The sequence below is a fragment of the Eschrichtius robustus genome, chromosome 1 (genome assembly GCF_028021215.1).
Source record: "Eschrichtius robustus isolate mEscRob2 chromosome 1, mEscRob2.pri, whole genome shotgun sequence".
Classification (NCBI taxonomy): Eukaryota; Metazoa; Chordata; class Mammalia; order Artiodactyla; family Eschrichtiidae; genus Eschrichtius; species Eschrichtius robustus.
In genome coordinates this window covers 193,498,621-193,525,970 of record NC_090824.1, presented here as the reverse complement: position 1 = coordinate 193,525,970, position 27,350 = coordinate 193,498,621, and the positions used below count along the sequence as shown (strand labels likewise).

Sequence of the window (27,350 nt, the reverse complement as noted above, 5' to 3'; positions counted from 1 at the left end):
CTGAAGTGTCTGCCCCGCCTGGGTACTGTAACCCAAGTCAACCACATGCCTCACAGACAGCTTTCTTTAGCCACTGACAGCATCAAGGAAGGAAGAGCGTGAAATCGCCGGGGATGGATGCTTCCGAAGGGGGGTTGGCTGCCGAGCGACTCTCAGGGAGGGTGGCCTGGCCATCTCCTAATCTTCTATTTGGGGACAGCCATTAAAAGTCCTTCTCTTCAGGCAAGGAAACAGGCACCTACTGTGGAGGTGATCAGAATCCCTGGAAAATTTTCTTTCCCCCTTTGAACTTTGCAATGTTTCGCTGCAGGTCATGTCCAGGTGGAAGGCAAGGCTGGCTGAAAGACTGAAATCTCCATCTGGAAGGATGCATCCATTCCCGTGCTCAGCTCTGCTTGCTTGTTTTGGGAACACAAGGGAGACTGCTCCCTTCGATCAGCCCAGCGCAGCCGATACCCCTTCCACCATCTTTGTTCAGCCCAAGGCCAAAGCGGGCCGACACCCAAGTCACCCACGAAGGGAAGAAGGAACTCCAGAGAAAAGGCGAGATTCCGGCACCCATTCGGAGAGAAATGGCAGTGCGAACCGGAATTCAAGTAACCACAGTGCTGTCCAGCCCGCGGAGACCCGTGAGGATCTGCCCAGGTCTCTAGATGGGGCATCGGACTGTGAAGCAGTTACTTTTCAGACTTCTATTCCCAGACCATCAATTATTGAAACGCCAGCGGTGAGTGTTCCCAGTGTTACTGTAGAAGGAGTGGTGTTGGGGGAGAGTCCTGTGTTTGGTGAGCGCCTTCAGGAAACAAGCTTGTTTAGCGTTATGAGTGAGTGAGACATTGGGGGAGCTCTTACTAGTGACAGGAAGTGTGTAAAGCCTTTTAAATTCTCACAAGGTTCTCAAAGGATGCGGAGCGAGGCCATGACAATAAGCACCAGGGCCTTGGCAATGGCCAACATTGACCTTTACCTGCCCATGGTGCTCCAGAGCCAGCAGTGTCTCAACACAAGATGAGGAGAAATAGAGACTGGAAAAGCATTTAAAAATTTTTACTGGTTTGTGAATTTATCTATATGAAGATCCACAATACGAAAGGTTTGATTATAGAATTTAAGAAGTTGCCTCTACTTAAAATGAATCACATGATATTTGGGAAAATTTGGAAAGGACGATCACTGTACGCATAGCAGTAAAGAAAGGAACTGGCCTATAAACCTATTCATAATGGGGATGTTTCTGTGATCGTTTTCTGAGACTTAAAGGCAGGAGAGGGAGTTATTTATATATCTACTTTCCTGTTTCTGGAATTACTGAATTTTAACTGTTTTTTGTTTGTTTGTTTGTTTGTTTTAACATCTTTATTGGAGCATAATTGCTTTACAATGGTGTGTTAGTTTCTGCTTTATAACAAAGTGAATCAGTTGTACATATACATATGTCCCCATATCTCTTCCCTCTTGTGTCTCCCTCCCTCCCACCCTCCCAATCCCACCCCTCTAGGTGGTCACAAAGCACCGAGCTGATCTCCCTGTGCTATGCGGCTGCTTCCCACTAGCTATCTATTTTATGTTTGGTAGTGTATATATGTCCATGCCACTCTCTCACTTTGTCCCAGCTTACCCTTCCCCCTCCCCGTATCCTCAAGTCGAATATTCTGATTGGATTGAGCTACAAAATCATTTCAAAGTTCCTGGTAATCTCAATTTGGGAGGCAGTGTAGAGGCGGGGTTTCTTGAATGATGTTTTCCAAAGACACCCCTTGAGCATTCTGGGGTTGTATTCCTGGCCATAGCTTAGGACCAGATTGAAGAAACCGAGAAGGCTTTGGGGATCCATTACTAAGATATTCTGATTTTTTAAGATTATTTTTTCTATCTAGTTTAACAAATCGCTTTTCGTCTGACTTGCTGATTTGAACGCAAGAAGTCTCATTAAGCAATGAAAACTGCCAAACAGTGAAGATAGCATTAAAACAGGATTTTTAAAATAGTTTCACTTGACATTCTACAGGCTTATATTAAATGATTGAAGCTCAGCCCTACTGTCTACATCCTTCTATTCTGAGACTGGACCGAGGATTTCACCAAGCCCTCTGTTATAGCAAGAACTGTAATTTTTTTTCTAAATCAAAATCCAAAACAAACAGAACCCCAAATATTTCTTGTTCAATTTTCAGTTTATACCCACATCCAGAATAAGACATTTTTAGTAGTACCCTAGTTAGCTTAGTGGATGGCATGGCTAAGATGATATCTGCTGCATTAGTTAAAGGAACAAATGATGCACTATTTTAATGGGCTGGGAGAGTTTCTTTTGGGTAGAGATTCCAGCAACCCAGGACCCACCCTATGTTGCTAAACATAGCAGCAAGTACAAGGGTTGATTTGATTTTATCCTTCTGTGTTAGTGGCATACGTGACACAGGGGTTCAAGGTAAATAAGTGTATTCAAATATAACCAATTAAACGCAGCAGGGAAGCATCCATATCTGTTGTCCACTTGGTATGAACAAAGCCAAGGATAGACCACAGAGGTGAGGCAGGCCTTAGGATGGAACCAGTCCTAATGCAAATCTGAATATAAGTGTCTCAAAGAGAAATACACATAAGACGTTTCAAAGGAGGTTGGAAGGTCTAGAAAGGAACATTGCAGGGGAGGTGGAATTTGAGGTTGGTCTAGAAGGAGGTTTAGGATTTTTAAAGGCAGAGATGAAGGGGCGGACCTTGCAATAAAAGGAAACTGTATGAACAAAAGCTTGAATGTAGGGGAATGCAGCATAGGGATAGGCAGGTACATCTGATTGGCTAAGTTGGCGCGACATCTGGAAAGGTAAATTGAGGCCAAGAGTGGTTTGAAAGCTGTGGTGAGAAGGCAGTGGGGAAGCTTTGAGAATTCTGAGCAGAGGAATGTCACGCTTGGGATTTCATTGTGGGAAGATAAATAGGTGGAGCCACGTAGGATGGATTTGGTTTGGGAAGACTGGAGCTGAGAGGCCATTGTAATCATCCCAGCCTGAGGATGGTCACAGAAGGAACAGCAGGAAGGTGGGGTGGGGGGAGGCAAAGAAGAGAGGACCCCACGGGGTAGCAAACGCAGCAGTGGACTCTGGGTCCCAAACTGAGCAGGGAAGAGAACAAGACCAAACTGGGAGTGATGAAATGGAAACACTGCAAAATTAAGTGCCAGGGTGTGCAGTCCTGTGGGCGTAGTAAATGGGCATCTGTTTTGGTTCAGATTTGAGGAGCTGATATTCACGGAGCACTTGCTGTACGCCAGCCATTCTCCTGAGCGCTTTACATAGAGTATCCTATTGTTACATGGTTACAGTGAGGTGCCTATTCTTACAAGTCCCATTGTACAGATGAGAACACTGACCCTCAGAGAGGGTAAGACACTTGCCCAAGGTCACAGAGGGAGGAAGTAGTAGACCCAGGATTGGAGCCCAGTTCTGTTTGATGCCAAAGTCTATCCTCTGAAGTACAACATGCTTCTACTGCTTATTATTATTATTTGTATGATGTTTGAGGATTTACAGTCAAGTATTCATACCTGAATTCATACCTTTTATTTATTTATTTTTTAAATTTTATTTATTTATTTATTTATTTATTTATGGCTGTGTTGGGTCTTCGTTTCTGTGCGAGGGCTTTCTCTAGTTGCGGCAAGTGGGGGCCACTCTTCATCGCGGTGCGCGGGCCTCCCACTGTCGTGGCCTCTCTTGTTGCGGAGCACAGGCTCCAGACGCGCAGGCTCAGTAGTTGTGGCTCACGGGCCTAGTTGCTCCACGGCATGTGGGATCCTCCCAGACCAGGGCTCGAACCCGTGTCCCCTGCATTGGCAGGCAGACTCTCAACCACTGCGCCACCAGGGAAGCCCCATACCTTTTATTTTTATTAATTTGCTTAACATTGTTTTATCTTAGTTTCATGGTGTATAACACTACGGAAAGAGACGCTTTCTACTTTGCCTCCTGCTGATGACAAGTCTTTGTGAATGACAGTGTGGGATTGCTGTGAGATCTTCCTATTAAAAGTGCCATAGGACTGCCCAGATTTTTCATTACCTGGTAATTTTGTCGTGACATGTTTCCTCTCAGAAGATGATGAATGAGCTTCTTTATTACAATCTTGCCTGGAGGCAAAATATTTTTCTTTTGGATGCACTGATCCTCATGGTTTAAGCTGTCTTAGAAGAGGCAACAAATAATACTTTTTTTTTTAAGAGCTCAGCCTCGGCACATAATCATAGCTGAGAAATGAGTCCCTCTATCTGTCTTTAGTTTCCTGGGGTTCAGACAGGAGGGTGAGTCATTTAAATGTGAAACAACATCTGGTCTGAGCAGGAAAGCTCAAGATAGGGAGGCCAAGTGAACTAATTAAAGAGGAAAGGTTTTCGTTTGTGTAAATAGACGTGTGCACATCTGTGTTTCTGAAGTGATGCCAATTAGTCTTCAACCTTTTTGTGGTCGTCTCTTCCCTGATCCAGGACTAAAATCAAGGTGATAACAACCCTAAAAGTGGAATGTGTCTTATAATTGCTGCTATCTTCTGATTATAATTATTTTCTTTCTTAGTGGTCTTACAATGGAAAAGTCTTATAATGGGTGGGATTGTGGAGTCAATGAAATACAGCAGTAGGCTGTTTACTCTTTTTTTTTCAACCAAGAAGTACTGTGTTCTTAATCTGTTCCAGGACCGCGCTAGTCCTGGAGAAACAAAGATAGTTTAAGACAGAGTCCGTGAAGCTGCTTACGTTCTGGTAGGAGATACGGTTGGGTCACTGGGCAGTGTCAGTGCAGTACGAGAAGGCTTATGGGTCAGCACTGGACACCATAGGAGCACATGGAAGAGACTCCCATCTTAGCCTTGGGAAGACAAGGGGGGCTGAATATATGGAGAAGGATTTCTACTTTATTCTTTTACCATTGCACGTCAGACCCAACACTGCCTTCTTCTTAGCTGAATGGTGCCATTTTTCTCCTCTCTCCCTCTCCCTTGACAAATCTGGCAGTGTAAGAAAGGCACAGCTCCCACAAGAAGCAACTAAGGGCTTCAGAGTCAGTTTGGAAGTTTCAGAAAGTCTTTCTATAGCAGTGGTAAGTTTTCATCTAATTCTTTTTTTTTTTTTTAATATTTATTTATTTATTTATTTTTGGCTGTGCCGGGTCTTAGCTGCAGCAGGCGGGATCTTCACTGCAGCGTGAGGGCTTCTCTCTCTCTAGTTGAGGCGCGCGGGCTTAGCTGTGCCGCGGCATGTGGGATCTTCAGGGACGGAACCCGCGTCCCCGGCGTTGGCAGGCGATGCTTTGCCACTGGACCACCGGGGCAGTCCCTTCATCTAGTTCTTATGCCAACAAAGTAGCCAGCCTAACACAGGAAGAGAAAGTAACTGTGGTTCGGGAAATCATTCCTGGGTATTTTAACTAAAAGTCTACTTTACAAAAAGGAAGGGAAACAGAGCCCGTAGTGCAGTTGCTAACTGCACTGCTTTTTGTAACAGGCTGGCTTTGCTACTAGACAGAGAAGTGGTAACCAAGACATCCCCAGCACGCAAATCGTGGTCTGGACCCAGCATCACAGGCTCAGGTGTTCACTCCTTTCACACTGTTGTGCAATCATCATTACCATCCATCTCCAGAACCTTTTTCACCTTTTCCAGCTCAAACTCTGTATCCGTAAAACACTGACTCCCCATTGGCCCCTCTTCCCACTCCCTGGCAACTACCATTCTACCTCCTGTCCCTATGAATTTAACTACTCTAAGTACCTCACATAAGTGGAATCACACAGGTTCATCAAGGTTCATCCATGTTGAAATGTGTCAGAATGTCCTTCCTTTTTAAGGCAGAATAATATTCCATTGTGTTTTTATACCACATTTTGTTTACATATTCATCCACCAATGAACACTTGGGTCATTTCCACCTTCTGGCAATTGAGGTTATTGCTTTTATGAACATGGGTATACAAATAACTCTTCAAAACCTTGTCTTCAATTCTTTTGAGTATATACCCAGAAGGAGAATTGCTGAATCATAGGGTAATTCTATCTTTGCTTTTTTGAGGAGCTGACATACTGTTTTCTACAGTGGTTGTACCACTTTATATTCCCACCAACAATGCACGAGTGTTCCAATTTCTCCACATCCATGCCGCCACTTGTTGCTTTTTGAAGTTTTGTTTGTTTTGATAATAGCCATTCTATTGGGTATGCAGTGGTGTCTCACTGTGGTTTTGATCTGCATTTCCCTAATGATTAGTGATATTGAGCATCTTTTCATGTGCATATTGGCCATTTGTTATATTCTTTGGAAAAATGTCTATTCAAGGCCTTTGCCCATTTTAAAATTGAGTTGTTTATTTTATGTTGTTGAATTATAGGAGTTCCTTATATATTCTGGTTATTAATCCCTTGTCAGATAAATGATTTGTAAATGTTTCCTCCCATTCTGTGGGTTGCCTTTTCATTCTGTTCATAGTGTCCTTTGATGTACAAAAATTTTAATTTTGATGAAGTCTAATTTATCTATTTATTCTTTTGTTGCCTGTGCTTTTTGTGTCATATTTAAGAAATCATTGCCAAATCTAATATCATGAAGTTTTCTCTATGTATTCTTCTTAGACTTTTATAGTCTTAGCTCTTACATTTAGGTCTTTTGAGTTAATTTTTATATCTGGTATAAGTTAAGGATCCAAATGCATTCTTTTGCACATGGATATCCAATTTTCCCAACACTGTATGTTGAAAAGACTATCCTTTCCCCGTTGAATGCTCATGGCATCCCTGTGAAAAATCATTTGACCATGTATATGAGGGTTTATTTCTGGGTCCTTTATTCTATTCCACTGGTCTATATGTCTGTCTTTATGCTAGTACCACACTGTTTTGATTACTGTACTTTGTAGTAAGTTTTGAAGTCAGGACATGTGAGACCTCCAACTTTGTTCTTTTTCAAGACTGTTTTGGCTATTTGAGGTCCCTTGAGATTCCATATGAATTTTAGGATGGATTTTTCTATTTCTTCAAAAAAATTATTGGGATTTTGATAAGGATTGCATTGAATCTATAGATCGCTTGGATAGTATTGACATCTTAAAAACATTAGGTCTTCTAATCCGTGAATATAGTTTGTCTTTCCATTTATTTGTGCCTTTTAAAATTTCTTTCAGCAATGTTTTGTAGTTTTCAGTATACAAGTCTTTTGTCTCCTAGGTTATGTTTATCCCTAGGTATTTTATTCTTTTTGATGCTATTGAAAATGAAATTGTTTTCTTAATTTCCTTTCTGATCCTTCGTTGTTGGTGTGTAGAAATGCAATTGGTTTTTTTGTACATAGGTTTTTCATCCTGTGATTTTGCTGAATACATTTATTAGCTTGAATAGTTGTGTGTGTGTATATCTGTGGAATTTTATATTTTATATATATGAGATCATTATAATCTGTGAACAGAGATAATTTTACTTCTTCCTTTCCAATTTGGATGCCTTTTATTTCTTTTTCTTGTCTAAATGATCTGACTGGAACTTTCAATACTATTCAGCAATACTGTGTTCAACAGAAGTGGCAAAAGCGAACATCCTTGTCTTGTTCCTGATCTTAGAGGATAAGCTTTCAGTCTTTCACCATTTAGTATGATCCTACCATTGAGTACAATGTGGGTTTTTCATATATGTCCTTTATTATATGAAGTAATTTCCTTCTATTCCTAGTTTGTTGAGTATTTTTATCATGAAAGGGTATTAAATTTTCTCAGTGCTTTTTCTGCATCAATTGATATGATCATATTTTCCCCCTTCATACTGTTAATATGTTGTTGTATTGATTGATTTTTTTTTATATGTTGAACCATCTTTGTATTCCAGGATTAAATGGTATAATCCCACTTGGTCATGGTATAATCCTTTTAATATGTTATGGAATTATGTTTGCTAGTATTTTGTTGAGGATTGCTGCATCAATAGTTATCAGGGATATTGATCTCTAGTTTTCTTTTCTTGTAGTGTCTTTGTCTGACTTGGACATCAGGGTAATGCTTGCCTCATAGAATGAGTTAGGAAGTGTTCCGCTCTCTTCAATTTTTTGGAAGCTTTTGAGAAGGGTTGGTGTTAATTCTTTTTTGTTTTTTTGGTGTTAATTCTTCACATGTTTGGTAAAATTCACCAGTGAATCTGGCCCAAGGCTTTTCTTTGTTAGGAGGTTTTTGGTTTCTGATTCAATCTCCTTACTAGTAATAGGTCTGTTCAGATTTTCTATTTCTTCATGATTCAGTCTTGGTGAAGAGGAGCCACTTTGATAGCACCACTTAAGTATGTTAATCACAATCCTGATTACCACTTGTTGAGCACTATTAATAGTTTAGGCGTGGTGCTAAATGCTTTACATGGATTAACTCATTTGATCCTTCTAATCCTTCTACAATGTTAGGTCCTGATAATCCCAATCAATTCTCAGCTCAAAACCCTCCAACGGCTCTCTCATTCACTCAGCATAAAAATCAAATCTTCACAGTAGCCCATAGGTTCTTTACAAAGTTTGTCCCATTACCTCTCTGAACTCACCTCCTACTGATGGGGAAATTAAGACTCAGTAGAGTTAGGCATCTGATCCATTTCCACTCTAAGGGTAACCTTTGCAGCAGGCTGGGAAGCTCAATTCAACCAGTCAAAGCATGACTTTCTTGGGCTGTACAGAACTCATGTTGCCAATAACTGAATAGCTGTTAATTCTGTTCTCCTTGTCTAGGCTCCACGCCCATCCTTCCTCTTCTCTTGGCACAGTCTCTGTTAAGACCTAGGATAGTTAATTAAGTGGGTTTCAGCTTCCTTGGTTAGAATCAGATTCTAGCTATGCTCTCTTGGCCACGTTAATTGGAATTTGGTGTTGGAGAGGCTCCTGGATACCTATTAACAGAAAAACTCTTGGAGATATTCACCTCCATAGGCAACTGATCTCATTCAACAAATTAATTTTATTTTCAATGTCTTAAAGTTGCCTTGAAGTCAAGCCTTGGGAATACCATCTGTAGAGGGCAGTGCTGCTTAGAAGCATATTGTAAACTTGTATGTAAACATCTATCACTCCCTCATCCCACCCTAACTCTGCATCCCCTTTATTTAGGCATCATTAGGGGCAACTGTGCTAGGCTGCATTTCTACTTTCTAGTACAAACTAGTGTTCCTGCATTTCTTTAGAATGAAATCTTCCCTTCTTTTCCCTGTGGACCCTAATAGAAGAGAACAGAATTCTAGGCTACCTATTAAAAAAAATACCCTATTAAGAAAGCTTTCTGCTAGATAGATGATTTGACATAAAAGCAATTCTAATAGAAAGCAACTTACAGACCCATGCAATCAAATGTTAGTTTTCTAGTTCCTTTTCATACTCTTAGCAAAATCACAAACTGCCCCCCTCGACACACACACACCAACACCAACAAGGAGGGTATCTTAACAAGCTGGTGGGAATACCATACCATTCATTTTAAGCCCTGATAATTTCTTACACTAGGTTTCTACTTTCAAAAGATGTTAAACATAGTGGCATGATAGTGCATGATATACCCAGTGTACTCAGACAGGAATTTTCCAATCCAGATATTCAGTTGCATCCCAGCTGGAAAAGAGAGAGACAGCTTCTTGGATTCTCTTAGAATGAAATAAAATAAATAGTCCTCATAAAACCATGCAAATTTTACATCAAACCACTTTGACTATTGGAGACCCTCCATAAAAGACGACATGATGGCAAAAATGCAAAATTTTCAGACAATTTAGAGCTGAGGGGCATATATGTTCCAAGATAAGAAATAAAAGTTGAGTGCATAATTTTAGCAAATTTTAAACCATTGTTCTCAAGTGAGGTTACTCCTGAGTTCACAATTCAGATAAGAATTATATATATTTTCTAAGGTGGTGGTGATATGTTGGAGGGAGAGGTACAAAAGGAAGAGGTCAGCCCATTTCTGAGCCGCACCTATTTCTAGCTCATCAGAGAGAACCTGGCAATCTGCCCATGACCTAGGTGATCCTTTGCCCTCCTTTTCACCGGTGGTTAATAAAAGAGCAGGGTTTACTTTGTTCATAGGCAATGGCCTGGGAGTGTCTAACCAAAGAGTCACCAAGGAGGTTCCAAGACCCATTTTCCCAAAATAACTGCTTCTGTAGAGTTGGGATTTCCATCCTTTTGATTATATAATATGTAGTTGTCCTTTAGTCAAAAAAATCTGCTATTTCACTTGCTGAGTATACTGGAAACTTTAAAATTTCAGATGCTCCAGAAACCATAGAGACTAGTTGAATGAATGTGCTATATCAATCATGGGAAGTTAAAGGCTTTTTTCTAGCCAAGGACATGTGTTAGCCTGATCTGAGCTGCCTTTAGTTTTGCACTCACAGTTCCTCCTTTCCAGAGAAAACAGATCTCATCACGTTAACACTTTTTCCAATATGAGGTTGACACACTCGCTTTTGTAATTCTGCACCAGGGGAGGTGAGAGTTTGGAAATCTGAGGCAATTAGAGGAAGAGGGAGTCTCCACAATGGGCACAGGACCTGCTATGGGAAGTGTTTATGATTTTGTTGTGGGAAGCTGGTTTGTGGGTATCCCACGTTCAGTTAAATGGAAAATGACAGCCCTGGCAACTGTTATATTTTTATATAAAACAACATAGTCTTATAAAAAGTTCAAATGTGATATATGTATACCTATAATTGGAGCCAATTTAAAGTTATCTCTTTTAAAAAATCACTTATATATGGCCAAGTAATCTTCACCAAAGCCACCAAGGATACACAATGGGGAAAAGACAGTCTCTCCAATAAATGGTGCTGGAAAAACTGGATATCTACATGCAAAAGAATGAAATTGGACCCTTATCTTACAGCAAACACAAAGATCAACCCCAAATGAATTAAAGACTTAAATGCAAGACCTGATACCTTAAATCTCCTAGAAGAAAACAGGGGAAAAAACACTTGACATGGGCCTTGGCAATGAGTTTTTGGATTTGACGTCAAGAGCACAGGCAACAAAAGCAAAAGTAAACAATTGGGGCTATATCAAACCAAAAAGCATATGCACAGCAAAGGAAACAATCAACAAAATTAAAAGGCAGCCTACAGATTGGGAGAAAATATTTGCAAATCATATATATGATAAGGGGCTAATAAAATATATAAGGAACTCATACAATTCAATAGCAAAAATACCCCAAATAACCCAATTAAAAGATGGATAAAGGCCCTGTATAGACACTTCAACAAAGAAGACACACAAATGTCCAATACGTACATGAAAGGAGGTTTAATATCACTAATAATCAAGGAAATGCAAACCACAATGAGATATCACTTCATACCTGTTAGGATGGCTATTATCAAGAAGCCAAAAGATAAATATTGGCAAGGATGTGGAGAAAAGAGAACCCTTATGCACTGTTGATGGGAGTGTAAATTGGTAAGCCATTATGGAAAAGAGTATGGTGGTTCCTCAAAAAATTAAAAATAGAACTACCATATGATTCAGCAATTCCACTTCTGGGTATATATCCAAAGGAAATAAAATCACTACCTTGAAGAGATATCTGCACACCCATGATCACAGTGGGGTTATTCACAGTAGCCAAGACATGGAAACAACCCAAGTAACTGTCAACGAATGAATGGTTAAAGATAATGTGATACACACACACACACACACACACACACACAGGAATATTATTCAGCCTTAAAAAAATGGAAACCCTGTCGTCTGTGACAACATGGATAAACCTAAAGAACATTATGCTAAGTGAAATAAGCCAGACACAGAAAGACAAATACTGCATGATCTCACTTATGTGTGGAGTTCAACTAAAAAAGTTGAACTCATAGTAACAGAGTGATTGTTGCCAGGGGTTGTGGGTAGTGGGGGAAAGGGGAGATGTTGATCAAAGGTACAAACTTTCAGTTTTAAGATGAATAAGTTCTGGAGACCTAATGGACAGCATGGTGACCATGGTTAATAATAACATATTATATCCTTGAAATTCACTAGGAGAGTAGATCTCAAGTGTTCTTACCACACACACAAAAAGAGGTAACTATGTGAGATGATGCCTATGTTAGCTAATTGTGGTAATCATTTCGCAATGTATACAGATACCAACACATTATGTTGTATACCTGAAATACATACAATTTTTGTTTGTCAATCATTCTTCAGTAAAGCTGGAAAAAATCACTCTCCCTCATCTACCTTCTGATGTACTGACTCAAGGGGGAAGGAAGGAGGCACTAGACCTGGGGAGTTGCTGGCCATCAGGAAGTGCTGGCCACCCCCTGCTTGTGAAAGATGGTTGTGAGAAAAATCATGTATGTAGAGGCCGAATAAATGGTGAGATCTTGGGACTTCCCTGGTGGTGCAGTGGTTAAGAATCCACCTGCCAACACAGGGAACACGGGTTCGATCCCTGGTCCAGGAAGATCCCACGTGCTGCAGAGCAACTAAGCCCGTGCACCACAACTACTGAGCCTGAGCTCTAGAGCCCATGAGCCACAACTACTGAAGTCGGCACGCCTGGAGCCTGTGTTCTGCAAAAAGAGAAGCGACCGCAATGAGAAGCCCACACATGGCAACGAAGAGAAGCCCGCACTCGCCGCAACTAGAGAAAGCCCGCGCACAGCAACGAAGACCCAACGCAGCCAAAAATAAATAAATTAAATATAAATAAATTTTTTTTTAAAAGGGTGAGATCTTGTGTAAGGAAGCTCTTGAACAGGAACATCAATGCACATGCCCTTAACCAGTAATATCTGCTTTCTTATCCTCTTTGACTGAGCTGGATGTTTTAGGAGACACACACACAGGAAGCAGGAAGGAAGGAAGAAAAGCAACTGAATAGACTTTGCTACATAGTCAGGTGATGGCTCTCCTAGCTGGCTCTCCATCCCAGGGCTTTTCGTAGGATTCCAGGAAGCCTGTCTCTGGACTGAGTCTCTGCCAGGACCCACCTAACCTGGATGTATAATACTTGAGTCTCTGAAGGGAGAGGTATCTTGGTGTAGTGGTGTTGCAAGTTGACCTGAGTTATTTTGACCATTCAGAATTGTCCAGTAAACAGTGGTAGCCTCCAACAAGTAGAGGCGCCTGGGGGCTCCATGTCTACCCGCCCACAACTTGCTCCCCAGTGGTGTGCTTCACTAAAGAAAGCCTCACATGAATCCTGCCATAGGTACAAATATCTGTTGGCGAGAGGGCACAAAAAGAAGCATCTTCCCTGACCATGAATGCTGGAAGAAGTTCCCTAGCTCTTGTCCTTTTACGTAGTAGCCCTTGGCATGAATAGAATGATACATAGGAAGGTGACAGTATTCTAAAGGCAAAACCAGCAAGCCACGCAAGTCAAATGGGGTGAAGAGCCCTCTGTTGGATGTGGGTCCAGGACCAACTGGAGTTTAAGATCCAGGATGCGATAAAGGAGTTGGACTTCTGAACTGGCCACCTTCTCATACTTCATTTTACAAAGGCAAAAACTCTGGTCAGTCAAGGACCTTGAATACCATTCATTTCACAAGGGGAAAATAATTTCCAAAATCTCTTAGGCTAATAACAAATCCTCTAGTTGAGATTTAGCTAGCCTCATGTGGAACATTTGCTGTGGTCATCTCTGGATGTAGATACCTGAATAGGGTGCTTCAAATACTAACTAAGCACCTCTGAGTGTAGCCTCCAAAACTTTCTTTGCTCTCAAGAAGGAACACAAGGAAAAATGTTCTGGCCTTTGGCCTTTGGACGTTGTTGGGTGAGGATGGGATGCTTGGCGCTGCGGTAGCCATCCTGTAAGTGGGAGAGGACACACGTGTAGATAAAAGCAAATAACCTTGAGATGATGGAGTAGGAAGAAAGAACCTGGGTTCCCAAAGATGCCACGGAAGCACTTCAAGTGCAACTCACTGCCCAGGGGATACAGATACTCAAAAGTGTTTACGCCGAAGTATCAAAAAATAATTACAGATGTTTCAACAAGGGTGATCCAGACTGACTCACCTATCCCCGGGAATTTCCAGGTGGTCTCACGGTCATCTCGAATTCAATGTGTGCAGAAATGAACTACCCTTCCCCCTAAACCTCCTCTTCCATGGATCACTTAGGATGCTTTTAGCTGTAAGAAACAGAAAAACTTAAATTTAGACACTATGTAAATGTATTATGTCGCTTAAAAACAAGCCCCAAGGGCGGGTGGCTTTGGAATGGGTTGATTCAGCAGTTCAATGAAGCCATGGAGCATCTAGCATCTTCCATCTTTCTGCTTAGCCATCCATGGCCTTGGCTTCACCAACGTGTGTTTCCCTTGGTGGTGATGAAATGGCTCCCAGTAGCAGCTGGGTCACGTGACTTTTCCCTCCCCCTCTAACCTCCCACACACTTTGGACAATCCCTCCTCATAATGTTATTGTTCTGTCCCCTTCTCTGTCACCATCCCCAGTACCTAGTTCCAGGTTGGTGCCTTCTCCTGGGCTGGCCAAGTACTTGGTGTTTACCTCAATTAAAGCACTTATTAACCTGCACCATATTTGTTCATATGTCTGGCTGTCCCACTACACTAGGCTGTGAGGAGCTTGAGGGCAGGGGCTGTATCTTTTTTCCTTTTTACCTATGATGGGCAGTGCCTAGAACAATGCTGGACATGTAGAAGATACTTAACAAATATTTATTGAATAAATTAAAGGATGAATCAGCAAAATCAAAATCAGGGGAGAGGTTTATTGTACATGAGCCTTCACAGAGCCTTATCATTTCACCTTTGTTTAGTGTTGCCAATATCTTTGTGATCCATTCCTTGTTTTAGAAATGGATGGAAATAATTTAAGACCACACCAGACAATAGGGGTCAAGATATTTTCCCTTTGAAGGATGAACTGTTTATTACTCAGGTTTAATACAAATGAGCCAGAAAAACTTATTTTCAAGTGAACTCAGCTAGAGGAAGCAGTTTTCTTTCAACTGTCCTTCTAGACTATTTTCTGGAGCCCTCAGTGAATTTCCCACATGGCAAAGAACTAACCTCTTTATGCTTCTGTTTACCTATTTGCAAAATGAGAATAATGAGAGTTTTTATTATTCTAGTGCCGTATTGGAAAAAATGACTATTTATACAGAAATTTAAGAAATACAGGAGAAAATAGAGAATATTAATAACACAAATGATGACACCATTAAAACGGGAGCTGAAGAAAACAAAGAGATGCATTCACCTCATTACTCTCTGTGACTTTAATAGCATGTGGAGAAGTATAGAGATAATCTTGTTCACATTATTAAGACCCTGAGCTGTATTAAAGACACTGCAATAATGGCTTAAACTTTTTTTCACAATTCTGACTTTACAACGTTTTTGGCTGAAAGAAAAAAAATTTTTTTCTGATTTGCAAATAACTCAGTATCTAAAAGATATTTTTAGTTAATCTGATTAAAGCGTAAAGCATATGATTTTGCACTTAATGGGTTACTTTCTAAACCTGAGATAAAAGCCAATGATGTACATATTATTGTCAAGTTAGAGGGTGTTAATGGAGAAAAAAAGTAATTTGATTGAACAAGGAACAAATCATTTCATTCAGCAGGTTATTTCTTCTGTGCTTTCAGTAGTTGGTGTGAAGTCTAACTTGGGAGCTTTAAAGTTTTCAGTCATTCCTTGGTTCAACAAACGTTAATGGGGGCCTAACACATGCTGGGGTAGCTGCTGAGTTTGCCACAAAGAACCAAGCACTCATTTTGCCTTGGAGCTGCTTCCCATTAGTTAGGACAGGAGTCAGGCAAAAAAAACAACAAAAAACAAAAAACAAAGAAAAGCAGCTGCAAAATGAGGTCATCAATGCCAAAATGGCATTAACATTGATCTCATTTCTACGCCTTATTGTTCAAAGCATTATACAGTTATACACACTCTTTTCTTTCCCATCCAATGAAACTGCCATAAACCCAAATGATCACATATCAGTTTCTCATAATTACAGTCTCAAACTTTTCCCATTTTGCTGTCTCCTGTCTCCCCATTTCCATTGTGTCCTTTATCGTTCTTGTCTCCTTTTCTCCTGACTCATGCTTCGGCATTTCTGCTGTCACAGGGGGTCTCTATCTCTAAGATCATTGATTCACTTAGTCATTGATTCATTCATTCATTGATTCATTCACCTTTCAATTGTGAAAGGGACTCTGTCAGTTCTGGAAAAACAAAAGGAAGAAGACATACTTCTTTCTCTTAAGGAGCTTACCGTCTGAACGACAGAGACAGAAACTTCAGTAACAACGTTGGTGCCATGGTAGATGTATGGGGTACTAAGCAGGTGGGCAGCGAATCAACGCTGCACGAGAGCAGGGTCTCAAAGCTAGAAGGTGTTCACCAGGTAAGCAAGGCAGAGAAAGGCAGTAGGTGGCCAAGAACCTGACTCCAATTGGCTTAAACAGGAAGGACATTTCTTATCTCACATAACTAGATGTCCAGAGGTTGGCTGCCTTTGGAGTTGCTGAAAGAAGCAAAGGGACGGAATCGTGAAAAGACAGTGTCCTCTGGTGGCACTTTCAGGCTCTGGGGCAGACCCTCTCATGTCACAAGCCCATTTAGCCCCCTGGGGGGATATTCATCTATCTCAAAGTGGATGACTAGATTTTTTCAATGAAACTTTTATTAAGAAGTTAAGGAAATGGAACAAATATAGAGAGGGTTGAAATGAATGTTTACAGAGCACAGAGATTCTCTTTTTAAATCCACTTGCAGGCCGTCTGTGTTCTGCTTTTCTTTCAACTAACCTGGGAATGCATGTCAGCAGTCCCAGCAGCCCAGCCCAGACTTTGAACTTCAGGTGAAAGTTTTGCATTCCTCTGCTTCTCAGGGACCAGCTTGTTGGCACCTCCTGCAGACGGGAACCCCAGGCTGGGCATCTAGGGCATCCCTCCCCTCCTACCCCCTGCAGACATGCTCTGCTCTCTTGGAAGAAGACACGTTCCCTGCTGGCCTGTAAGGTATTTTCCTGGGCATGGAAGCACGAGCTCAGGCCTGTCTCCTAAATACCTCTTTGACTTCAGGTCTTTGAAACGATATTCTTATCCCAGGCTAGTTTTAAAATCCATGTTTGCTTCAGGTATTCACTAGCCAATTGTTACGGCCAATTCTTCACTTTAGATTTTCTGTACTTCCCGTGCTTGCGTGTGGCACCATCTTTCCTGAGTGACCATCTGGATTATAATTCATTGTCCCCAGAGGCCATAAGCGAAACCCCTCTTTGAGTTCCAAAGGCTCACTGTTGAATGACCTACTGGATTGTTTATTCCTGTCTGAGGGAGCTTCCAATGGGTGGCTCATTTGCAGGACACAAATGACAAGTCCCCAGCTAAGGTTGACCAGCTCTCCCATTGTCTTTTTGGATCATGGTGGAGTTCAGTGAGGAGCAATCCTTCATAAACTAATTGCTAAGTTTTACAGCAGCAGAATTGCTTTACAAGGACAGTACCGAAACCAGACTTGATTCCCATGGATTCATTCCTTTATCCAACAAGTATTTAGCAAGAACATGAAATGTGACCAGGCACCGTTCTAGGAACTAGATAGCCAACCGGTTGTGAAGAAAACAGCCCTTGTGGAGACGCCAGCCTACCGAGGGAGGCACACAATAAATAAGATAAATTTATATAAGTTATATAATATGTTACAGATAGTAATAACTGCAGGAGAGAAATGAAGCAAGGGAAAGGATGTAAAATGTTAAGGGTGAGTGGGTGCAGAAATTCTGGAGAGGGTGGCCAGAAAGGATCTTGCTCTTATTTTGGGTTGATGCCTTAGTCTGTTGGGGTTACTATAACAAAAGACTACAGACTACATGGTTTATAAACAACAGAAATTTATTTCTCCTAGCTCCAGATACTAGAGTTCTGAGAGCAGGGTGCCAGTATGGTCAGGTGAGGGCCCTCTTCCCAGTTAAGACTTCTTGCTGTGTCCTCACATGGCGGAAGGGGCAAGGGAACTCTCTGGGGTCTCTTTTATAAGGGCATTAATCCCTTTCATGAGGGCTCCACCCTCATGACCTAATCACCTCCCAAAGGCACCACCCCCTAATACCATCAGCTTGGGCATTAGGTTTTCAAATATGAATCTGGGGGTGGGGACACAAACATTCAATACACATTGTTCACGCTGCTGTTTAACTGATGAACTGTTGCATCCCGTTCTTTTTTTTTTTTTTTTTAAACTTTGGGTTTATTTATTTATTTATTTATTTAATTTATGGCTGTGTTGGGTCTTCTTTTCTGTGCGAGGGCTTTCTCCAGTTGCGGCAAGTGGGGGCCACTCCTCATTGCGGTGCGTGGGCCTCTCACCATCGAGGCCTCTCCCGTTGCGGAGCACAAGCTCCAGACACGCAGGCTCAGTAGTTGTGGCTCACGGGCCCAGCCGCTCCGCGGCATGTGGGATCCTCCCAGACCAGGGCCCGAACCCGTGTCCCCTGCATCGGCAGGCAGACTCTCAACCACTGCGCCACCAGGGAAGCCCTCCATCCCATTCTTTATCCCAGTTGTTCTCAACCCTGGCTGCATCTAGAATCATTCGGGGGAGTTTTTTTTTTTTTTAATTGCTAATACTAATACTGACTAATAATTCTAGCACTCTCAGAATTTGTATTTAATGCATCAGAGCTGGGACTATTGCATCAGTATTTTAAAAGCTTTCCCCAGAGAGATGCAACATGTAACAGCTTCTTTATTGTTCTTTTACCCTCACATTTTTTGAGATCCTTAAGGAAAACAATGCCCAGTACCAGATGTGAAGGATTCCTGATAATTCCTTTGTAAAGTGAATGGTGAAGCACAGTAAGAAGGGAAAAGGAAGTTTCTGTGATTTAGTTTGTTTTTTAAGTGACTATTTCCTACTCAGTAAGTCATGCCTTTTCAAATCTCCTTTGAAGCTTAAAACAAAAATCGCCCTGCCTATCAGCACTATATGTAGATGTATTTTCCCTCCTACCATGCAAATAGAATCAATGGCATCCTTCAAATATTAGGCTCAAAAGCATAGTTATATACTTGGCAACGAACTGGCAATCTTTCAAAATTCACCTTCAAGTTCCATGACTTGCCTCTCTAAGAAAGAAGGACCTAGATGGCTTTGTAAAGACAATAAGAAAGAGAATGGTTTTATCCTTCCTTCTTCGGAACAAGTTCCAACCAAATTATTTCCACCCTAACTGAGAGCTTGTTGTTTTTCCTTTACTATGACATTATCGGGAGAAGACTCTGCCTGCTTTAAGAAACCCTCAGTGCTACCACCCTTTCTTCGGCTGCTGGAGATTCTTTCCCCATAGTTTCCACTACATGACATAGCAGTTTTGAGGTCTTAGTCACACATTGCCATCTCCCTGCCGAAATCATTAGGCAGTTGTTTCTTACATCCTGAGGAGTTCCCTCTTAATCTCTTGATCTTCATCAGGGGAATTTTGGATTTGCCTTATCTGGTTCATTGAATAGTGTATCTGTCAGAGTTCTCAAGAAAAACAGAACCAATATGGTCTGTGTGTATCAATATCTACCCGTTAACATCTATCTATCTATCCATGTATTGAGAGAGATTTTAAGGAATTGGCTCATGAAATTAAAGGGACCTGCAAGCCCTAAATCCACAGGACAGGACAGCAGGCTGGAAGCTCAGGCAGGACTTGATGCTGCAGTCTTGAGGTAGAATTCCTTTTTCTTCAGGAAACCTCAGTCTTTACTCTTAAGGCCTCTAATTGATTGGATGAGGCCCACTCATGTTATTGAGGGTCAGCTCCTTTCCTTAAAGTCATCTGTAGATGTTGACCGCATCTACAAAATACCTTCCAGCAACACCTACATTCGTGTTTGATTAAATGCCTGGGTACCATAGCCTTGCCAGGTTGACAAGCAAAACGACCACAAGGAGTTTGATGAAGAGAAAAGCATCATGGAATTTGGAGTCAGAAAACCTGGGATCTAGTCCCAACTCTCCATTCAACTTGCTAAATGGATCTTGGGCTTGATTTTGCTCTTCTGGAAATTTGGGGATGGGGCATCGACAAGAAGTTTCTAATGCAGTGAAATCCCATTTGGCTCTAGAATTCTCAGAGCCTTTCAAGATCATTCACTATCTGGAATGCTTCCCCTCCTTATCTTAAAGTAGGTCTGCTCCTGGGTTACGGATTTTGCCACAAGGGATTTGCAGTGAGTGAAAAGGTGTTCTCTGAGGAAGAGTGGATGAAAAAGAAATGGATGGAATGATTCCTGGAGAGACCGGTTATGACGGAATTGAGTGGAAGGATTTAAACTGAGGATGATGCTACAGCATTGTGACCACAGAGTCTTTGCTTTGGGGACCTCTGAGTTCCTTTCGATTCTATGGGGGGTAGCATTACTCTCCTGGACTCAACCCTGGCCTGATACCAAGTGTGACTTGCTCTTGCTCAGGAGAGATGTCTCTCGGACGACTGAATCATTTTAGGCTTATTTTAGACCATCGTTGGTATTAAATACTCCATGCAAGGGCTTCCCTGGTGGCGCAGTGGTTGGGAATCTGCCTGCCGATGCAGGGGACACGGGTTCGGGCCCTGGTCCGGGAGGATCCCACGTGCCGCGGAGCAGCTGGGCCCGTGAGCCACAACTGCTGAGCCTGTGCGTCTGGAGCCTGTGCTCCGCAACAAGAGAGGCCGCGATGGTGAGAGGCCCGCGCACCGCGATGAAGAGTGGCCCCCGCTTGCCACAACTAGAGAAAGCCCTCGCACAGAAACGAGGACCCAACACAGCCAAAAAGAAAAAAATAAAATAAATACCCCGTGCAAGTGTCAAGTCACAAAATCTATAGAGATGCCCCCCCTTATCTATGGGGGGTACATTCCAAGGCCCCCAGTGGATGCCTAAAGCCGGAGATAGTACCGAACCCTTTATATACCATGCTTTTTCCTATACTAATGGGTGGGTAGCATATACAGTGTGCATACTCTGAACACAGGAATGATTTTGCATCCCGGGCAGGATGGAGAGGGCTGGCGGGAGAGTTCATCATGCTACTCATAATGGTGCACAATTTAAAACTTAGGAATTGTTTATTTCTGGAATTTTCCATTTAATACTTTTGGACCTCAGTGGACCGTGGGTAACTGAAACCGAGGAAAGTGAAACCGTGGATGAGAGGGGACTACTGTACATTTGTTGACTTGGTGCAAATGGTCAGTTCCCAAGCTTCTCTTCCTCTAAAATATGCTTTCCCCCGACAGTGAAAATGTTGGCAGATAAATTCATTTAACTGTCACTAAGAGAGCTCTTAACTCCAGCCCTGGCCTTGGACAGCAGTGGTGACCTCAGCCCTGTTTACTCACTACATCCTGTTGTTGGGAATCAAACCCGAGCTTTGGTGTTAAGAAGCATTTTTCATTTTTTCCCAGATCTGTATTTCATCTGTGACTGAATCACTTTAAAAGGAAAGAAGTTCATAATTTTCAACATATTACAGATTTCCATAAAAAAAATGAAATTATCCATGTGGCTGCAGACACACGGACGTGCTGTACCAGGCAAGGGGCCTGTGTGTCTTAGGGGAAGAAACCCCAATTCAGACGACTGAGGCAAGTACAGCTTTTATACGGAAAAGTCCAGAGTCGGGCAGGCTTTGCAGTGCCTGCTACAGTGACTCAGAGATGGGACCAGAGACCAGCTCTTTCCACGTCGCCTCACTGCTTTTTCAGTGTCACTTTGTTTTTTTTAAGGTTGCCTCCGCTCATGGTCACCTCAGGCTACCAGTAGTAGTTCTTAGGGCTTCGGGAGTTCACATCCTCCTTCAGCTGCAGAGTTGTTCTTTTCCAACCATAGACCGAGTCCTGGACTTTCTTTTCTTGTCCTGATGTCCAAGGAGATGGAAGTTGTCTGCTAGACAAGTCAGATCCTACTCTGGCGCTGGGCTCGAGGTCAGCCTACCCGTCTCGTGCGGCTGTTCATCAGAGGAGGGCACAGTGGATTCAGGAGAGGCTCGGTGACAAGTACAAATACATTTCAGAAATGACTTGGAGTCATTCTTCCTTTAAACATTTTGATGTGAAAATTTTTTAGTTGAATTCCAGATAATTTTTGTTTTCAGCCATCACACATTACATTTTATATGTGGGAGGACAATGCTGATGATTTGGAAAACCACTCACAAAAGACTTTCTTTGGTTGTCAAAATGGAAAAGTTGAGCGTACTTTTCTTCTTTCTTTGAAAAGCAGTAAAAGTTCTCTGTGTCACTGAAGAGCAGATGTGAAGTAAAAAATCTGAATAACAAAAAGTCAGTCCTATAAATATTCATGCTCACCATTTCGTTGGGCTCTATTGCTCTCATTTCCCTTCCACCAGTCACACACAGTAAAGATAACATGGATGTGAGGAGAACGCTCATTTACTATTAGTTTGAGTAAGTATTAAATAATCACAATAGGCCTTGACAGTAAATCTAGAAGTTCCTTCTAGACTTTGTGAATCTTGACCAAGCATCATCGACCAGGCTGAGGAAGACCTGCCCACGATTGTATAATGGGGCTTTATACTCCCATTCCTAACCTCTACTTTCTGTTGCCATCCTGACTGAGAGCAAATAGTAGAGCTTGGTTTGTCAGGAACAGCGTAGCCATAAAAACTTTGTATACGTGTGTCACTGTGGCGCTTGTGTGTGTATGTGCGCGCGCACGTGTGCTCTAAAATCTATTACCACTCTTTTTATTACTATCCTTTTGATAATATCATAAATAGCTTTTGAACTAGAAACTTTGTGCTTCGGGAGCCCTTACACGTTATTAAAATTATACTTGGGTTGATAAAAATTGCCCATTCTTACATTTTCTTTTATATGATATGCTGTTTGAATGGCTAAGTTTGTGTGAGCCTTATCCGCCCCATCTTACGATCAGAGACTGTCACACACACAGAGGTCCCCAGACACAGGATAGGCTTACACACCATGGCACACGTTTAGTTCCATTGGCACTGGCTGTTCATATCCTATACCAAAGGGTTACTAGAAGCCACATGCCTTTGCACCTGGATTGGGCCCGGAGGGGAAGTAGAACTCTTATCTGAACATTTTGCAAGTGAAATGGGAAAGGGAAACCTTTGAGTGTGAAGCTGGGTCCCTTCCAGACACTCTGTCCCTTCCAGAGTGTTCTCTTTGCAGAGATGAGTGAGGAGCAAAAGGGAAGAGACTCTGACGTCATGAAGATTTGACGGGCAATAGGTTGAGTCCCTTTTTCCAGGCATCACTTTCCAGGCTGCAGTAAAATGGCCTGAGCAAATGGGTCAGAGTCTCTGCAGAAGTCAGCTGCACCAGCAGACGGGGTATTGGGAAACCTGCAGGCTGGGAATGACATCAGCCTGAGATGGAAAAATCCGCCCTGGCCCAGTAAATATGAAAACAGGGAGACGGGTATTTCAAAAACCATTTGCAACCCAGAGCAAGAGAGGCTGTGGATTACACCTCTTTTCTGATTCCTTTCCTTCTTTCTGCAACCTCCTTGTCTTCACAGCCACTGGGGAAGGCTTTCTGGTCCTGTTCACAACCTACACCTTCTTTGGAGGGGGAGGTGGGAGCTCGGGCAGGTAGACTGCAGTCTAGATACGTTACAACCTCTTCTCAAGAACCTGACACTTCCTTGCCCGCCTGTCCCTGCAGCTCTCAGAGCCACAGACCAGCAAGAGGGACACCCAGGGACAACTCTGGGGGCATCTGGGGGAACTACGGACATCCCAGGACTTTCCACACTTTTTCAAAGGATTAGCATATCAGGTCACTCTACTCAACCTGCCTCCCTCAGGGCTCTGCTCAATGCTTGGCATCCCAGACTCATTCAGACGCCCCACTTTGGTGGCCGTCCCCCAGCCTGAACTGGTAAGCTCAAAAACAGTTGCAGAGGACCAGCTGTGCTATCAAACACGCTTGGCCCCTTGCAGGACAAGGACCATGTATGGGAAATTATATAAAAACCAAATGGTTTCCCAAAACATCCTCTAGTTTTCATGGCAAAGAGAGTTTCTTTAAAAGCCCACATGTGTGGGTTTGCTTTGGAACATTCTCTTGCTTGGGAAGGCTGGGGGTTGGGCCTCTGTGCTTGGATTCAACTTCTCTCTAGGGACCATAGTAAGGAAGGAAGGGAGCAGATGTGCACACCCCATTTGCCCAGCTGGGGCCCACCGTCCTCCTCCTCCTCATGACCTAGCAGATGTCCACCAGCATATGGGGCCAGCCCCTTAACAGATGAGCTAACACAGAAATGTGTTAGGCAGACCTGCTTCTAACATTTGCAGGATTGGAGCCAGAGTAAAAAAAGTCTGAGGTCAAGCTCCCCTTTATGTGCCATCCCTGGTTCCTTCTTGTACCCTGACGGAGCCTCTAGCACATGCCTCTGGACCCCTCTGCCTGCAGATTCCAGTGCTATCCCATCCCTCCCCAAAGAGCCACCCTTTGAACCCTCTTTCTCAGCAGAGGTGCACAAACTTGCCATGTGGTCCCTCGGGAGTCCAGACCTGAGAAAGAAGGCTCCACCTGGGTGTAATTCCTGGGTCCAGAGTCCCAATGGTCTACAAGGGGGAATGGGTGCTGGGTGGGCACATCATCTGGCCCAGAACTCCTTGAGTGGAATTCTCTAGAGCAAAGTACTGCAGGCAGAGGCACTGCCTGTCTGGGTCCAAGGGCTTGATTCTGTGTCCTGAAGTTTCATGACATCCCTGGGACAATATCAGTAAAAGTTGTGTGCTGTGTTTGTACTTTTCATAGACTGGAATGTTCTCATCTTTGATAGCTTTACAGTGCTTTAAAAATGCTTTTCCAAAAAGAACAAAGCAGGAGGCATAACCCTCCCAGACTTCAGACAATACTACAAAGCTACAGTAATCAAAACAATGTGGTATTGGCACAAAAACAGACATATGGATCAATGGAACAAAATAGAGAGCCCAGAAATAAACCCACACACCTCTGGACTATTCGTCGACAAAGGAGGCAAGAATATACACTGGGAAAAAGATAGTCTCTTCAGCAAATGGTGTTAGAAAAGTTGGACAGCCACACGTAAATCAGTGAAGTAAGAACACTCCCTCACACCATATACAAAAATAAACTCAAAATGGCTTAAAGACTTAAATACTAGACATGACACCATAAAACTCCTAGAAGAGAACATAGGCAAAACATTCTCTAACATAAATAGTACCAATGTTTCCTTAGGTCTGTCTCCCAAAGCAATAGAAATGAAAGCAAAAATAAACAAATAGGACCTAATCAAACTTACAAGCTTTTGCACAGCAAAGGAAACCATAAATGAAAGGACAACCTGCAGACTAGGAGAAAAATATTTGCAAATGATGCGACCGACAAGGGCTTACTTTCCAAAATACACAAACAGCTCATACAACTCAATAACAAAAAACAAACAACCCAATCAAAAAATGGGCAGAAGACCCAAATACATATTTCTCCAAAGAAGACATACAGATGGTCAATAGGCACATGAAAAGATGCTCATCATCGCTAATTATTAGAGAAATGCAAATCAAAACTACAATGAGGTACCACCTCACACTGGTCAGAATGGCCATCATTAAAAAGTCTACAAATAATAAATGTTGGAGAGGGTGTCAGGAAAAGGGAGCCTCCTTACACTGCTGGGGGAATGTAAATTGGTGCAGCCATTATGGAAAACAGTATGAAGGTTCCTCAAAAAACTAAAAATAGAGTTGCCATATGATCCAGCAATTCCAGTCCTGGGCATATACCCAGACAAAATTATAATTTGAAAAGATACATGTATCCCTATGTTTATAGCAGTAATATTTACAATAGCCAAGACATGAAAGCAACCTAAGTGTCCTTAACAGATGAATGGCTAAAGAAGATGTGGTATAGATATACAATAGAATATTATTCAGTAATAAAAAAAATGAAATAATGTCATTTGCAGCAATGTGGATGGACCTAGAGATTATTACACTAAGTGAAGTAAGACAAAGACAAAGACAAATATCATATGATATCACATATATGTGGAAGCTAAAATACGCCACAAATGAACATATCTTTGAAACAGAAACAGACTCACAGACATAGAGAACAGACTTGCAGTTGCCAAGGGGGAGGGGAGGGAAGGATTGGGAGTTTGGGATTAGCAGATGCAAACTAGTATATATAGAATGGATAAACAATGAGGTCCTACTGTATAGCACAGGGAACTATATTCAATATCCTGTGATAAAGCATAATGGAAAAGAATATGAAAAAGAATATATATATGTACGTATAACTGAAGTCACTTTGCTGTACAGCAGAAATTAACATTGTAAATCAACTATACCTCAGCAAAATAAAAAAAAAATGCTTTTCCAGGGAATTGGTGTTAGTCTTTCCATTATGATACAGCTCCCTTGGTTTCCTCTGATGTCCTAAGTCCCAAGAGACAGGCCACAGGTGACAGTCAGTAGTTATCCCAGGGAGGATGCATTTAGAAGACTTTCATGAATGAGTGCAATTTGTCTCCATAAGAAAGGTCTTGGAGATGGTACCAATGGATTTTCATACTAGCCTTGCCTCCAATTGTTCTCCTGGCTCCTGGTGGTCTTTTCCTAGGTGTTCCCGTTATATGAGCTGTTCACTTGCATCTTTCCGTGTTCCCAAGTGCCCTGGCTCTTCAGGACAACCACCGAGGTGCCTCATCCATGACTGGCTTCCATGATGGGGTTAGACCTTTCTTTTCGTCCCTCTTTCCTATCTGAGGTTTCATTCCCTCAAGGTCTACTGTTTGTGGATGTGTTAGTGGCCGTTAATAATAATCCCTCCCATAACACATTTGCATTGTCATATGTGGTTCTGGAACAATGCCTTATCACAAAGACATTACTGCTGGTGATTCTAGGCACCCCAGTAGGGAGGATATTGTTGGGAGGGGGCGGGCTCTTGGTGCCTCTGCTCCCTGGGATAGAAGAAGCCAATGGTGAGAAATCATCCAGCGAGAATGATGCTGGCAGAGAGCAACTACTGTCCTTCTGACTCATTTCACATCGCTGGGAAGGCCTCACTATGACTGGGACATGAACTGTGGTCATGCCTCAATTCTGAGAAGGCCACTACATTATTTATTTGGCCAGAGAGGAAGAGTGCTGGCACCAGGGGAAACCATTAAATGATGAAGTGTTTTTTACTTAACAGATGGACTCATAGTCTAGCCTTGATCTACAGAGTAGATTTTGATGAGGGACTAGTATCTCAGAAGCCAGGTTGATTGAGAGGGGAAGGGGGTGTCAGGGCAATGCCAAAAGGCAAGGATCTCACTGAGGGCTGCTAAGCCAACAGCGCATGG

The 27,350-nt window shown here is 42.3% G+C and overlaps 1 protein-coding gene across 1 annotated transcript in view; it reads left to right on the top strand.

Annotated features, from left to right (window-relative positions):
• Nucleotides 1-313: 313 nt before the first annotated feature.
• The window catches only part of FAM107B (family with sequence similarity 107 member B), a 220,620-nt gene continuing 193,583 nt past the window's right edge, over nucleotides 314-27,350 (top strand). The window contains exon 1 of the mRNA XM_068561764.1: nucleotides 314-724. Coding sequence (XP_068417865.1) covers nucleotides 314-724 — 411 coding nt within the window. The remainder of the gene's footprint in view (nucleotides 725-27,350) is intronic.